At 47.6% G+C, this 17,076-nt stretch overlaps 1 protein-coding gene across 1 annotated transcript in view; it reads left to right on the top strand.

Annotated features, from left to right (window-relative positions):
- The window catches only part of LOC116986688 (potassium voltage-gated channel subfamily C member 1-like), a 71,488-nt gene that overhangs the window by 52,238 nt on the left and 2,174 nt on the right, over window positions 1-17,076 (top strand). The window contains exons 2-3 of the mRNA XM_033042256.1: window positions 7,249-8,173; window positions 14,698-14,856. Coding sequence (XP_032898147.1) covers window positions 7,249-8,173; window positions 14,698-14,856 — 1,084 coding nt within the window. The remainder of the gene's footprint in view (window positions 1-7,248; window positions 8,174-14,697; window positions 14,857-17,076) is intronic.

The following is a 17,076-nucleotide window of genomic DNA, read 5'->3' as shown; positions in this document are numbered from 1 at the left end:
TCTGGAGCTACTTCCTTAAGTACTATGGGATGCAGCCTATCTGGCCCTGGGGATTTATCGGCCTTTAATCCATTCAATTTACCCAACACCACTTCCCGACTAACCTGGATTTCACTCAATTCCTCCAACTCCTTTGACCCGCGGTCCCCTGCTATTTCCGGCAGATTATTTATGTCTTCCTTAGTGAAGACGGAACCAAAGTAGTTATTCAATTGGTCAGCCATATCCTTGTTCCCCATGATCAACTCACCTGTTTCTGACTGCAAGGGACCTACATTTGTTTTAACTAATCTCTTTCTTTTCACATATCTATAAAAACTTTTGCAGTCAGTTTTTATGTTCCCTGCCAGTTTTCTTTCATAATCTATTTTTCCTTTCCTAATTAAGCCCTTTGTCCTCCTCTGCTGGTCTCTGAATTTCTCCCAGTCCTCTGGTATGCTGCTTTTTCTGGCTAATTTGTATGCATCATCCTTCGCTTTGATACTATCCCTGATTTCCCTTGTTATCCACTACCTTCCCTGATTTATTCTTTTGCCAAACTGGGATGAACAATTTTTGTAGTTCATCCATGCAGTCTTTAAATGTCTTCCATTGCATATCCACCGTCAACCCTTTTAGAATTAATTGCCAGTCAATCTTGGCCAATTCACGTCTAATACCCTCAAAGTTACCTTTCTTTAAATTCAGAACCATTGTTTCTGAATTAACAATGTCACTCTCCATCCTAATGAAGAACTCAACCATATTATGGTCACTCTTGCCCAAGGGGGCACGTACAACAAGACTGCTAACTAACCCTTCCTCATTACTCAATACCCAGTCTAAAATAGCCTACCCTCTCGTTGGTTCCTCTACATGTTGATTTAGATAACTAACCCGGATACATTCCAAGAAATCCTCTACCTCAGCACCCCTGCCAATTTGATTCACCCAATCTATATGTAGATTGAAGTCACCCATTATAACTGTTTTGCCTTTGTCGCACGCATTTCTAATTTCCTGTTTGATACCATCTCCAACTTCACTACTACTGTTAGGTGGCCTGTACACAACACCCACCAGCGTTTTCTGCCCCTTAGTGTTTTGCAGCTCTACCCATACCGATTCAACATCCTCCAAACTAGTTTACTAGTTTAAATCTGCACAAATATTAGAAATCGATTGATGAGCGATTCTTGCCATACGAGAGCAAACTTTGCCAAACAAAGATTCAAGGAGAGGACTGAACTATAGGAATCACTTTTGCTACCATAGAAGCCATATCTCAATAGGTTTTCTCCAATTTCACACAGCCCTTGCATTCCCCCTCTCGCCCACCATAATTGTCCAACGAGCTCTAGTGTTCGCATCCATGTATCCCTTCATTATCACCCCATCGCCAGCCAACAATGGGCCATTGTGGGCTCCATCCTTCCTTGGTCATCTGTTGCCGGACCTGCTTTGTTATGGCCTTTTCTGACCCCCCTTCTGTTCAATGCGAGCACAGAGCTGGTCCAGGAGTGATGCACTATTGTCAGTGATTCACCTGCCGCCCATTTAGAATTTTGACTTTTACACTCTAGAGATACAGCTCGGAAACAGACCTTTGGGCCATCGCACATGGTTTTGGGGGTAAGGTATTGACATGGATTAAGAACTGGTTGGCAGACAGGAAGCATAGAGTAGGAATTTTCAGAATGGCAGACAGTGACGTGGGGTGCCGCAAGGCTTAGTGCCGACACCCCAGTTATTTATGATATATGTTAACGATATAGACGAGGGAATTAAATGTGACATCTCCATGTTTGCGGATGAAACAACGCTGGGTGGCAGTGTGAGCTGTGAGGAGGATGCTATGAGGCTACAGGGTGACTTGGATAGGTTGGGAGAGTGGGCAGATGCTGTGTTATATGGATAAATGTGAAGTTATCTGCTTTGGTGGCAAGAACAAGAAGGCAGATTATTATCTGACTGGTCAGATTAGGAAAAGGAGCAGTGCAATGAAACCTGTGTGTGCTTGAAAGTCAATGAAAATAATCATGCAGGTAAAGCAGGCAGTGTAGAAAGCTAATGGCATGTTGGCTTTCATTGCAAAAGGATTTGAGTTTAGGAGCAACGAGGTCCTACTGCAATTGTACAGGGCCCCGGTGAGGCTGCACCTAGAGTATTCTGTGCAATTTTGGTCTCCTAATTTAAGGAAGGACATTATTGCTATTGAGGGAGTGCAGCGTAGGTTCACCAGGTTAATTCCCGGATGGCGGGACTGACATATGATGAAAGAATGTGTCGACTGGGCTTGTATTCACTGGAATTTAGAAGGATGCGAGGGATTCTTATAGAAACATATAAAATTCTTAAAGGATTGGACCGGCTCGATGCAGAAAAAATGTTCCCAATGTTGGGGGAGTCCAGAACCAGGGGTCACAGTTTAAGAATAAGGGGTAGGCCATTTAGGACTGAGATGAGGAAAAAGTTTTTCACCCAGAGAGTTGTGTATATGTGGAATTCTCTGCCACAGAAGGCAGTGGAGACTAATTCACTGGATGTTTTCAAGAGACAGATATGCTCCTGTCCCACTTAGGAAACCTGAACGGAAACCTCTGGAGACGTTGTGTCCCGCCCAAGGTTTCCGTGCGGTTCCCGGAGGTTGCAGGTGGTTGCCGGAGGTTGCAGGTAGTGGAAGCAGGTAGGGAGACTGACAAAAACCTCCGGGAACCTCCGGGAACCGCACGGAAACCTTGGGTGGGGTGCAAAGTCTCCAGAGGTTTCCGTTCAGGTTCAAGTCTCAGGTTCCCGTTCAGGGACAGGGGCATAAGATTTAGCTCTTAGGGCTAAAGGAATCAAGGGATATGGGGAAATAGTAGGAACGAGGTACTGATTTTTGATGATCATATTGAATAACGGTGCTGGCTCAAAGGGCTGACTGGCCTACTCCTGCACCTATTTTTCTATGTTTCTATGGGTCCGCACTGACCAGCGATCACCCATACACAAGCACTATCCTACACACTAGGGACAATTTATAATGTTACCAATGCCAATTAACCTGTACGTCCTTGGAATATGGGAGGAAACTGGAGATCCCATGCAGCCACAGGGAGAATGTATGAACTCCATACAGACAGTATATATAGTCAATATCCAATCTGGGTCTCTGTCGCTGTAAGGCATCAACACTACCGATGCAGCCTGTTATAACATACAACCTTGCCACAATCGACGTGTGTCCGTGAGGTTAGACTGGGGCTCTATCTTGTTCTGGTTTAATCTCTTGACATTACTGATCCAGACTAAGCACAGGCAGCAGGATACAGTATATGGGAAGATAGACACAAAATGCTGGAGTAACTCTGCGGGGCAAGCAGCGTCTCTTGAGATAAAATTGCTTCTCTGTTTTTCCAGTTTGAAGAAGGGTCTCAATCCAAAACATCACCTATTCCTTGTCTCCAGAGATGCTGCCTGACCTCCTGAGTTACTCCAGCATTTTGTGTCTGTCTTCAGTATAAACCAGCATCACAGTATTTAAAGGGACGTTGGCATTTAACTTAATGTCTTTGTATTACACCTTGAAAAGCTAAATATTGATTATATCCACAGATGCTGCCTGACCCACTGAGTTCCTCCAGCACTTTTGTGTTTTGCTGAAGATTCCAGCGTCTGCAGTTCCCTGTGTATCGTTCTACTGCATTCGATGGACATTGGTGCAGGCTATGACTGGAGATGAGACGTCCAGTGAATAGTTCCGAATTGGCTCAGCTGCAATCACATGTTCATCATCTCATCTGTTCAGCATCAGCATTTTTTAATGAATATCACCAATATATTTTCTGGCTTGGTGAAAGCAAATTTCACTGGTCCCTTAACAATGCAGGAAGAAGATGTTTAACATCCTGACACCACCGTGAACCATTTGCAGAAGCAGGGACTGGGATACTGGTCTCTTCCACGCCTTGTCCTGATTTGGAGACCCAGGTGATGAGCAGCAGCCTCCATTTTGGAACGAGAAGTGGTGGGGGCCAGTATCTCAGTTGCCACTTCTGCAAATGTTCCCTAGGTACTTTCCCCTGCAATCGCAGGAGATGCTACACCTGTCCTTATACCTCCCCCTTCGACTCTGTCCATGGACCCCAACAGCCTTTTCAGGTGAGGCAGAGATTCACTTGCACCTCCTCCAACCTCATCTACTGTATCCGCTGTTCCAGGTGTGGACTCCTGTATATCGGCGAGACCAAGCGCAGGCTCGGCGATCGTTTCGCTGAACACCTCAGCTCGGCCTGCCTAAACCTAATTGATCTCCTGGTTGCCAAACACTTTAACTCCCCCTCCCATTCCCACACTGACCTTTCTGTCCTGGGCCTCCTCCATTGTCAGAGTGAGGCCCAGTGCAAATTGGAGGAACAGCTCCTCATATTTTGCTTCGGTAGCTTACACCCCAGCGGTATGAACATTGACTTCTCTAACTTCGAGTAGCCCTTGCTTTCTCACTCTCTCCATCCCCTCCCCCCTCCCCCTTCCCAGTTCTCCCACCAGTCTTAAGCCCCTGTCCCACTTTCCCAAGTTACTAACAAATTCTCCCGGGTTTTCCCCTTGTTTCAAACTCGGAGAATGTCCGTAGCGAGTTCGTAGGAGGCCATAGGTGTCCGTAGATATTATGTAGCCCGTAATGCCATCCGTAGGTACTCGGGGCATCAGGTAAGTCGGGACGTTTTTTCAGCATGAGTAAAAGAAAATAGCCCCGATTACCTACGGCTGGCTATTACCTTAATTCATCGAGTTTGAATCGATGGGAAAACTCGGGAGAATTTGTGAGTAACTCGGGAAAGTGGGACAGGGCCTTTACTGTCTCTGACTACATTTTATCTCTGTACCGCCCACTGACCTGACATCAGTCTGAAGAAGGGTCTAAACCCAAAACGTCGCCCATTCCTTCTACCAGAGATGCTGCCTGTCCCACTGAGTTACTCTAGCATTTTGTGTCCAGGTTCTGCAAATGTTTACTATTGATATCGGGAACATAAAGTGTCTTCCATCTGGCATTATTCAGATCTTTCCCCAAACTCTGTTCAGATTCAACGCATGTGCTCAGAATAATTGTTGTGTTTTGATCACTGGGAATTTTTAGCTAACAGGTTTGGCTGAGAAAATTCACAAACCACCTTTCACTACTGAAATTTGCAAGTGTTTGGTATTCCTGGAAGTGTGAATACTTGTCTCACACTATGCTCCTTGTATCTACACACATTGCCTCTGGCCATTTGCACAAACTATACTGACTGTGTGCATACAGTTGCATGTTACCGTACCCTGAGTAATTGAATTGATAGCATGGAAACAGCCCTTTGGCCCACTGAGTCCATGCCGACCATCGATCACCCCTCCACACTAGTTCTGTTATAACACTTTCTCATCTACTCCCTACACATTAGGGGCAATATACATAGGGCCAATTAACCCACAAACCCACACGTCTTTGGGATGTGGGAAGAAATAGGAGCACCGGAGGAAGCCCATGCAGTCACAGGGAGAGCATGCAAACTCCACACATTCAGCACCCAGGGTCAGGATTGAACCCTGGTCTCCGGTGCTGTTAGTTAGCAGCTCCAGTTTAAAAAACTTTTGCTCCGACTACCTCGTCTGATGCTATTGTCCATAGGAAAGACTGCAATGAATAATATGCCTCGGTTGTGAGCTTGGTTCAGGCTGTAAGAGCAATGAAATGCCTCACTTGAGCATAGTTCTTTCACATGGCTGACTCCACAATGTGTAATAACAGGAACATTACACTCGCACAGATCCTAAAGGAACATTTTGCTCCATCTAATTATTTGAAAAGGGCTATTTTGCTATAATTAGGATGCTTTATAAAAGGATATTTTTGTTGTTTGTTACATTATTAAGATAATGAAGAGACAAGTGTGTGAGCAAAGCTGGTCAATTCATTTGTCACACACACACACACACACACACACACACACACACACACACACACACACACACACACACACACACACACACACACACACACACACACACACACACAAACACAGACAGACACAGACAGACAGACAGACAGACAGACACACACATACACACAGAAACACACACACACATAAACACACAGACACAAACAGACACACACACACAGACACAAACAGACACACACACAGACAGACACACACATACACAGACACACAGAAACACACACACACACACACACACACACAGCCACACAGACACACACAGCCACACACATACACACACTGCCACACAGATACACACGCACACACACACACACACACACACACACACACACACATACACAGACACACACACAGACAGACACACACACACAGACACACAGCAACACACACAGGCACACACACACAGACACACACACACAGGCACACACACAGGCACACAGACACACACACACACACACAGGCACACACACAGACACACACACACACACACACACAGCCACACAGATACACACACACACACACACACACACACACACACAGACAGACACACACAGCAACACACACAGACACACACACACAGGCACACACACACAATTTAAAATTCTCAATTGACTCGTCCTCCATAGCCATCCGTGGCAATGAATTCCACAGATTTGCCACCCTCTGGCTGAAGAAATTGCTCCTCATTTCCTTTTATACTGAGGCTGTGCCCTCTGTTCCTAGACTCTCCCACTAGTGGAAACATCCTCTCCACATCCACTCTATCCAGGCCATTTTCTATGTTTCTATTCATTATTTTGCATCATGTGCATATACACACCCAACTAACCTCCTTAAGTGCTGGAGGAACTCAGTGGGTCAGGCAGCATCTTTGGAGGGAATGGACAGGCGAGGTTTCGGGAAATGGTCCAGACTTGAAACGCCATCTGTACATTCCCTCCACAGATGCTGCCTGACCCACTGAGCTCCCCCTGCCCCTTGTGCTTTGGTCAAGGTTCAAGCATCTGCAGTTGCTAGTGTCTCCTCAGTCTCGGATATCCTCCTTGTAAATCCTGCGTACCCTTCAATTAGTTCCCAACCAGGGCACCATTCCAGAGTATCTGTTATGATGACAACACAAGGAACTGCAGGTGCTGGAACCTTGCGCAAAACACAAAGTGCTGGAGTAATGCAGCAGGTCAGGCAGCATCTCTGGAGGACATGTTTTGTGCTGGGACCATGTTTGTTACGATGATGTTCTAAAGCACTTGCACTGTTGATTGTTGCCTCTTCTGTCTCTCCCCCGCAGGGTATTGCCTTTGTATCTCTCTTTTTCATCCTGTTGTCCATCACCACCTTCTGCCTCGAGACGCACGAGGCCTTCAACAAGGTAGTGAACTCAACGAAGAACGTGCAAGAGGGGAACAGCACGCGGGTGGAGAGGGTGTGCAGGCTGGAGACGGAGCCGGCCCTCATGTATGTGGAAGGAGTGTGCGTGGTGTGGTTCACCTTGGAATTCCTCGCCCGCATCATCTTCTGCCCCAACAAGCTGCTCTTTGTCAAGAACATGCTCAACCTCATTGACTTTGTGGCCATTCTGCCCTTCTACCTGGAGCTGGCTCTTCAAGGCTTGACCTCCAAGGCGGCGAGGGATGCTCTGGGCTTCCTGCGGGTAGTGCGCTTTGTCCGCATCCTGCGCATCTTCAAGCTGACGCGTCACTTTGTGGGGCTGAGGGTGCTGGGCCACACGCTCCGTGCCAGCACCAATGAGTTCCTCCTGCTTGTCATCTTCCTGGCCTTGGGCGTCCTCATCTTTGCCACCATGATCTACTACGCTGAGCGGTTTGGCGAGAGCCCCAACAGCCTGAATCCCACTCACTTCAAGAACATCCCCATCGGTTTCTGGTGGGCGGTGGTCACCATGACGACCCTGGGCTACGGAGACATGTTTCCCCAGACGTGGTCGGGCATGTTGGTGGGCGCGCTGTGTGCCCTGGCCGGTGTCCTCACCATCGCCATGCCCGTGCCTGTCATCGTCAACAACTTTGGCATGTACTACTCGCTGGCCATGGCCAAGCAGAAGCTGCCCAAGAAACGGCGGAAGCACATCCCCGGCGGGGCTCCGGACAAGACCGTGGGGCGGTGCAAACCGGACACCAGCTCCAGGGGCAGCAGCACCCACACCGACAGTGCACCACTTGCCGCTGAGCACATACCGGACAGGAGGAACTCAGGTAGGACCGCAATCCTTAAGGCTTTCAGCACTTCAGGGCAGCACAGCACTGGAGACCCGAGTTCAATCCTAACCTCCAGTGTTGTCTGTGTGGAGTTTGCACGTGGGTTTCCTCCGGGTGCCCTAGTTTCCTTCCACATCCGGATTTGTAGGTTAATCTGGCCTCTGTAAATTGCCCCTAGTGTGCAGGGAGTGGATGAAAAAATGGGATAACATAGAACTAATGTGAACGGGTGTTCGATGGTCGGTGTGGACTCGGTGGGACGAAGGGCCTGTTTCCATGCTGTATCTTTCAACCAATCATGAGTAAAGAGGGAAGGCTGAGCGGAACGTGATGGTAATCTCATGGAAACACTGTCCATTCAGAGTGAGAGACGGGAAAGAGCCGACAGAGGTTTCTCATAAGGTCGTAAGTGATAGGAGCAGAATTAGGCCATTTGGCCCATCAAGTCTACGCCATTCAATCATGGCTGATCTATCTCTCCCTACTAACCCCATTCTCCTGCCTCCTCCTCATAACCCCTGACACCCGCACTAATCAAGAATCTATCTATCTCTGCCTTATAAATATCCATTGTATCTCCTGGTGGGCAGAGTCTAGTATTAGGGTCTCAGAACAAAGTGGCTGATCATTTGAGACGGCAGAGTCAACTCTTCTTTCTACGGATGGTGACTCTTTGACATTTGGACTTTCGTAGTGCCGAGTCATTGCATATACAAGACAAAGGCATGTATTTGACTGGAAGGGTCTACAGCGTTATGGAGATCAGGCAGAGACTGAGTTCAGTTCAGCCATGGTCTTGTTGCAAGTGTCTAGTTATCATCTGTGGTAGCAACAGGACGATGAACCTGCTCGCTGTAGCTTTACAGACCCATTTATGCAATAACACAAAAAATATATACAATCATCAGTAATATGATAAATATAAGAATTAGTAACTCTGCGGCACAGAGGCGCAGTGGTAGAGCTTCTGCCTTACAGTGCCAGACCACGGATGCTGTCTGTACGGAGTTTGCACGTTCTCCCTGTGACCATGTGGGTTTTCTCCAGGTGCTCCGGTTTCCCCCCAAACTCCAAAGACGTGCAGGTTTGTAGGTTAATTGGCTTCTGTAAATTGTAGGGTGTCCCTTGTGTGTAGGATGGTGCTAGTGTATGGAGTGATGGCTGGTCGGCACGGGCTTGGTTGGCCGAAGGGTGTGTTTCTGCCCTGTATTTCTAAATTAAACTAAATTGAAGCAAGGCTGCCAACATTGGGTGAGAGTTGAGAGTGAGAAATTGCGAGGGAGCGTAGCGACCGAGGAGGGGAGGGTGTGGGAGGGGGTGTCCCCCCTCCCATAGTAGGCTCCGGAGGCGGCACCAACGCCCCCACTCACCCGGTCCGCTCCTGGCTCCGGGCCGAGGTTAAAACTCCATGGGGTGTGGACAGAGCGGTCGACGGACATAGAGCCGCCGGAGGTGAGGGTGGGAGGTGTGTGCCGTGCCTCAGGGAGGAAGGGGGAGGGAGGTTGGTTCTGGTAGTTTGATAGCCCTGCTTTAAACCAATCCCCTCTAGTGCTTGAATCACATATCCTGGGAAAAAGACTCACCTCTAAAACAATTTTTGCTTTATTTTGAACTTTCAGCACCCGCAGATATTTGAGCGTGAGAAATTTTGTGATCAGCGTGAGAGCATGAGAATTTTGTGAAATGCGTGACTCTCACGCTCAATGCGTGAGAGTTGGCAGTCCTGCTAATAATGCAAACATTTTATGCAAGTTCCAATTGTTTGGACAAAAATCACTTATTACTGATTTATAACAGTTAAGTTACTTTAAGACCATTTCAGAAATGATGGCACTCAACAAACAATCAACTAACAAATTAAAGCAAACTAAAAATAAATAACATGTTCCCTTTCCTGACTCGACCTCATAAATACTTTAACACTGTTAACAGAGCAGAGGGATATTAATCTCAAGAATCAAAATGGGGAAAGTGGGGGCAATTTTGCTTAAATGGTCATTCTAAGCCCATTCAGATCTTCATAGAGTCAGGTTATACAACATGTACGTGGCTGGCACAATTTGTCCATAATGATCAAGTTGGCATTCTGCGTGCCCAGGGACTGGCTGCAATTCCCAGATCAGCTCGCGTCCCAGGGACTGGCTGCAGTTCTCAGGTCGGCTCACCTGCCCCGACCCTGCGAAAACGAATTGAAAAAAAACGTGGTTTTTCGGGTTACGGGCCGGATTCAGCCCGTGTGCCGTAGGTTGCCGAACCCTGTCCTAGATGTTTGGCCTCATTGTGGTCCTCCCCATATTTTACAATCGATTCACCTGGTTAGTTTTATCTCCAGCTGCTTCATGTTGTCGGCGGCTGCACATCCAACCAAGAAAGAAGAGAAGAGAAGAGATGCGACGTCACTCACAGCCGCCAACTGACGCGCTTCCCCAGACCGCACAGATCGTTGTGATATGCCGCTAAAAAAAAAAACTGTGCAGGGACTGGACAGCGTGAGAATTCTGTCATCAGCGTGAGAATTGGATGATATGCGTGACTCTCACACTCAAAGCGTGAGAGTTGGCAGCCCTGTCTAAGGCCAGGATGTGATAACAGACGCACAGGGAAACACATACACAAAGGAAAACACACACACACACACACACACACACACACACACACACACACACACACACACACACACACACACACACACACACACACAGACACACACTCACACAGGGAGACAGACACACACACACACACACAGGGAGACAAACACGCACACACACACACACACACAGGGAGACACACACACACACACACACACACACACAGGGAGACAGACAGACACACACACAGGGAGACAGACAGACACACACACAGGGAGACACACACACACACACACACACACACACACACACACACACACACACACACACACACACACACACACACACACACACAGGGAGACACAGACACACACACCCACTCAGGGACACACACACACACAGGGACACACACACCCACACACAGGGAGACACACACACACGGGGAGACACACACACACACACACACACACACACACAGGGAGACACAGAGACACACACACACACAGGGAGACACACAGGGAGGCACACACACACACACACACACACACACACACACACACACACACACACACACACACACGGAGACAGACAGACACACACACAGGGAAACAGACACACACACACCTTTCCTTCCCCCCCTCCATCCTCCCCCCCATCCCTCCCTCTTTCCTCCCCTTCCTCCCTCTCTTTCCTCACCCTCCCTCTTTTTCCTCACGCTTCCTCTTTCTCCTACCCTTCCTTCAATCCCTTACTACATTCCCTCCCCCAGTCTCTCTTTGCCTCCATCCCTCCCTTTTTTTCTTTCTCTCTCTCTCTCTTTCTCCCCTCCCTCTCTTTCCCGGCCGCCCAATGGGGAGTCTGGCGGGCACGGTGTAGCGTGGATTGGCGGCACTGATGCTGCCGTGTGAGTTGAAAGGCATGAGGGAGGGAGGGAGCGAGGTTGCCGCGGCAGCTGGAAGCGCAGCGCTCGCAGACGGCTCACAAAAGCGCTGACACCCGCTGCCCGGGACCGACGCGCTTCCCCAATCCGTGCAGATCGCTGTCATGTGGCGCAAAGAGACAAACTGTGCAGCAAAGATCCTATAGCTCCGCTACAGCTCCGCTACACACATACACAGCTCCGCTACAGCTCCGCTACACACATACACAGCTCCGCTACAGCTCCGCTACAGGATCTTTGCTGTGCAGGGTCTGAAGTCAGCGTGAGAATTCTGTCTTCAGCGTGAGGGCGTGAGAATTGGCTGAAATGCGTGAGTGTCACGCTCAAAGCGTGAGAGTTGGCAGCCCTGCTGAAGTAACATTTGGTAATCAGACCATGGCAGTGCAAATGCAAAGAACGAATATCGTGTAGACTGAAGGAGCAGCTTTCCAGACACAATGTATACTCCGCTCCCTACACCCCAGTATTACTGTGGGAGAATTTCAAGATGTCTGCATAGTCCCACCCTTACTGGTCTAAAATGAGCCATTCTGGCTAATAACATGTAGAAACAAGGAACTGCAGATGCCTGCTTACAAAAAGAGACACAAAATGCTGGAGTAACTCAACTGGTCAGGCAGCATCTCTGGAGAACACAGATATATGATGTTTGGGTTGGGACCCTTCTTGTCTCTAGAGATGCTGCCTGACTCGCTGAGTTGCTCGAGCACATTCTGGCCTTTTATCTGGCAAATTAATGTTAGTTTATTGCTGTTACATTACATAGTTAACATTGCATAGTGCTGGGAATGTGGGCAGATATTGTTATGGTGAGTTGACTGGAACAGGTGGAATCTACCTCCTTAACTAAAGCATGTGAAAGATAGAGGGACAAATTGTATTAACAGAGAAGGAATAAAAACATAAAATGCTTGATATACTTGGCAATTCAGGCAGTGTCCTTGGAGAGAGAAATAGTTAATGCCTCCGTTTATTACTTCACCAGAACACTAAGCTGAAGTTTTAATTATTTCCATAGATGTCGTCTTAGTGGTCGAGTGTTTGTGGGATTTCATGTTTCCAGAATTTTCAGTCATAAACTCATTGAGCAGTACAGCAGGGAAACAGGCCAATCAGCCCATCTTTTCCATGCTGACCATGTTGTCATCTAGTCCCATTTGCCTGCATTTGGCCCACATCTCCCTTCTTATCCATATTTCTGCCCAAATTGTTTATTAAGTCGTAACCATACCTGCTTTTATCACTTCTTCAGGCAGCTAATTCCAGATACCCATCACCCTCTGAGTGAAAGGATTTTCCTGAGGTCCCCCTTAATTCTCCCCCCCTCTCACTTGAAACCTGTGCCCTATAGTTTTCAAACCCTCCATCTCCCCATAATTACATAATGCGTCATTCACAGCCTGATAGGCACGGCCCTGCTAGGGAGGTTACATAAAAATAATATTTAGTTTTACAACGAACGTTGATTAGTTAAAGAAAGATAAACAAAGGAGGGGATGGTAGTGGATTAAGCGAGTGTATCAAAAGATACTGAAAGCAAAAATGAGAAAGCAAAAAAAAGTAGCAAGCTGAAGTGATTTTTAAAATTGTCTCTAGGGTTGTTTTGTGAGGAGACTGAAGAAGTTGGAATTCAGTACAGAGCAGAGATGGTCAAAGAGAGATTTGAGAATGTTCAAAGTGACATTGTCTGCAGTTGGTAACCAGAGGATGCAGATTTAATCAGTTTGATCAAGGATTCGGTGAAAATATGTTTTTTTACACTAGCGTGTAATCTGGAAATCAAATACCTGAAAGCAGCAACAATCGTACAGTGCAGGAGTACAGTTAGACAGGTTTGGAGGGATATGGACCAAACACAGACAGGTGGGACCAGTGTAGCAGGGACGTGTTGGCCGGTGTGGGCAAGTTGGGACGAAGGGCCTGTTTCCACACTCTATCACTTTAGGACTCTAGGACTCTCAATACTCAGAGAATAAATCAACAGTGAGTGTGATTAATTGCACAACTCTGGTGAAACACCAGCGCAGTAGAATGTGGGATATACGGTCGAATGCACAAAACAAACCCATTGGGTCTTACTCCAAGAAGAGAGCAGGATGTGAATTTCAGAGGGTTTTAGACGGGCACATGGACATGCATGGAATGGAGGGGTATGGATCAAGAGCAGACAGAGATCAGTCTATCTTGGCATTACGCTGGGCACGGACATTGTGGGCCAAAGGTCTTGTGCCTGTGCTGTACTGAAGGAATTGTGGATGCTGGTTTACACCAAACATAGACTCAAAATGCTGGAGTAACTCGGCGGGACAGGCAGCTTCTCTGGAGAGAAGGAATGGGTGACGTTTCCGGTCGAGACCATTCCTCAGTCTTCTGTCTGAAGAAGGCTCTCGATCTGAAACCTCACCCATTCCTGCTCTCCAGGAAGCTGCCTGTCCCGCTGAGTTACTCCAGCATTTTGCATCTATCTTCCTGTTACATTGCACCCCTGTCTTGTCACATGTGTCCTGACATGCATGTTGCAATTTCCTGCCGTTCTGACGTAACACACAATGCACACATGGCCTGAGTATGAGAGTGCACACGTGAGCTAACATACATGTGCTGGTCATTCCCTGACACATTAAGGCTGTAAAATGGAGACACAAGGAACTGTAGATGCTGGAATGTTTGATCTAAAATCAAAGTGCTGGAGGAACTCAGCGTGACCCGCAGCATCTGTGGAGTGAAATGGACAAACGATGTTTCTGGTCTGAAGACAGGTCTGGACCTGAAACATCACCAGTCCTTTCTCTGCATAGATGATGCCTGAGCTGCTGAGTTCCTCCAGCACTTTAAACCAAGGTTGTGTCACCTGATGACTAAGAGTGTGACTATACCACAAAATATTCCATATTGGTTTAGATTTCTTCAAGTTGACCAGGCTAAGATAGGTGTGACTGGGACTTGTGTGGGTTCAAGCATCTGATCAGGAATTGTGTGTGTGTGTCTCCTAGACTCAAAGCAGAATGGCGATGCCAATGTGGCCGTGTCGGATGAGGAGAGCGCGGCGTTGAGCCGGCCACGGACCCCCGACAAGAACCACTCTCTCAAACGCTCCTCCACCCGCAGAGGCCGGACCAAGACCACGCCTGCCTGCTTCTTACTGACGGCCGGTGAGTACCCCCGCAGTGACAGAGGAGAGAGGCTCATGATCATAGACTCACACAGCACGGACACAGGCCCTTCAGCCCAACTTGCCCATGCTGGCCATGATGCCCCATCTACACTAGCCTCACCTGCCCTCATTTGGCCCGTATCTCTCTAAACCTTTCCTATCGTTTAGGTTACACGGGGGGAGAGGTGGCTACTTAACTGGATACAGCACGGAAACAGGCCCTTCCGAGTTCACACTGACCATCGATCTCCCATTCACACTAGTTCAAAGTTATCCCATATCCACTCACTTCATGCTTGAAGAAGGGTCTCGACTGGAAACATCGCCTATTCCTTCGCTCCATAGATGCTGCCTCACCCGCTGAGTTTCCCCAGCATTTTTGTCTACCTTCGATTTTCCAGCATCTGTAGTTCCTTCTTAACCATGGTCTCATCCACTCCCTTCACACTAAGGGCAATTTACAGAGGGCCAATTACCTACAAACCCACATGTCTTTGGCATGTGGGAGGAAAAGGATATGGCGGACCAATTGAATAACTACTTTGGTTCCGTCTTCACTAAGGAAGACATAAATAATCTGCCGGAAATAGCAGGGGACCGCGGGTCAAAGGAGTTGGAGGAATTGAGTGAAATCCAGGTTAGCCGGGAAGTGGTCTTGGGTAAATTGAATGGATTAAAGGCCGATAAATCCCCAGGGCCAGATAGGCTGCATCCCAGAGTACTTAAGGAAGTAGCTCCAGAAATAGTGGATGCATTAGTAATAATCTTTCAAAACTCTTTAGATTCTGGAGTAGTTCCTGAGGATTGGCGGGTAGCAAACGTAACCCCACTTTTTAAGAAGGGAGGGAGAGAGAAAACGGGGAATTACAGACCAGTTAGTCTAACATCGGTAGTGGGGAAATGCTAGTCAGTTATTAAAGATGGGATAGCAGCACATTTGGAAAGTGGTGAAATCATTGGACAAAGTCAGCATGGATTTACAAAAGGTAAATCATGTCTGACGAATCTTATAGAATTTTTCGAGGATGTAACTAGTAGCGTGGATAGGGGAGAACCAGTGGATGTGGTGTATCTGGACTTCCAGAAGGCTTTCGACAAGGTCCCACATAAGAGATTAGTATACAAACTTAAAGCACACGGCATTGGGGGTTCAGTATTGATGTGGATAAGGAACTGGCTGGCAAACAGGAAGCAAAGAGTAGGAGTAAACGGGTCCTTTTCACAATGGCAGGCAGTGACTAGTGGGGTACCACAAGGCTCAGTGCTGGGACCCCAGCTATTTACAATATATATTAATGATCTGGATGAGGGAATTGAAGGCAATATCTCCAAGTTTGCGGATGACACTAAGCTGGGGGGCAGTGTTAGCTGTGAGGAGGATGCTTGGAGACTGCAAGGTGACTTGGATAGGCTGGGTGAGTGGGCAAATGTTTGGTAGATGCAGTATAATGTGGATAAATGTGAGGTTATCCATTTTGGTGGCAAAAACAGGAAAGCAGACTATTATCTAAATGGTGGCCGACTAGGAAAAGGGGAGATTCAGCGAGACCTGGGTGTCATGGTACACCAGTCATTGAAAGTAGGCATGCAGGTGCAGCAGGCAGTGAAGAAAGCGAATGGTATGTTAGCTTTCATAGCAAAAGGATTTGAGTATAGGAGCAGGGAGGTTCTACTGCAGTTGTACAGGGTCTTGGTGAGACCACACCTGGAGTATTGCGTACAGTTTTGGTCTCCAAATCTGAGGAAGGACATTATTGCCATAGAGGGAGTGCAGAGAAGGTTCACCAGACTGATTCCTGGGATGTCAGGACTGTCTTATGAAAAAGACTGGATGGACTTGGTTTATACTCTCTAGAATTTAGGAGATTGAGAGGGGATCTTATAGAAACTGATAAAATTCTTAAGGGGTTGGACAGGCTAGATGCAGGAAGATTGCTCCCGATGTTGGGGAAGTCCAGGACAAGGGGTCACACCTTAAGGATAAGGGGGAAATCCTTTAAAACCGAGATGAGAAGAACTTTTTCACACAGAGAGTGGTGAATCTCTGGAACTCTCTGCCACAGAGGGTAGTCGAGGCCAGTTCATTGGCTATATTTAAGAGGGAGTTAGATGTGGCCCTTGTGGCTAAGGGGATCAGAGGGTATGGAGAGAAGGCAGGTACGGGATACTGAGTTGGATGATCAGCCATGATCATATTGAATGGCGGTGCAGGCTCGAA

This window comes from Amblyraja radiata, chromosome 24, assembly GCF_010909765.2.
Source record: "Amblyraja radiata isolate CabotCenter1 chromosome 24, sAmbRad1.1.pri, whole genome shotgun sequence".
NCBI lineage: Eukaryota > Metazoa > Chordata > Chondrichthyes > Rajiformes > Rajidae > Amblyraja > Amblyraja radiata.
Note: the sequence above shows the minus strand (reverse complement) of the source record. Positions and strands in the feature narration are given on the sequence as shown.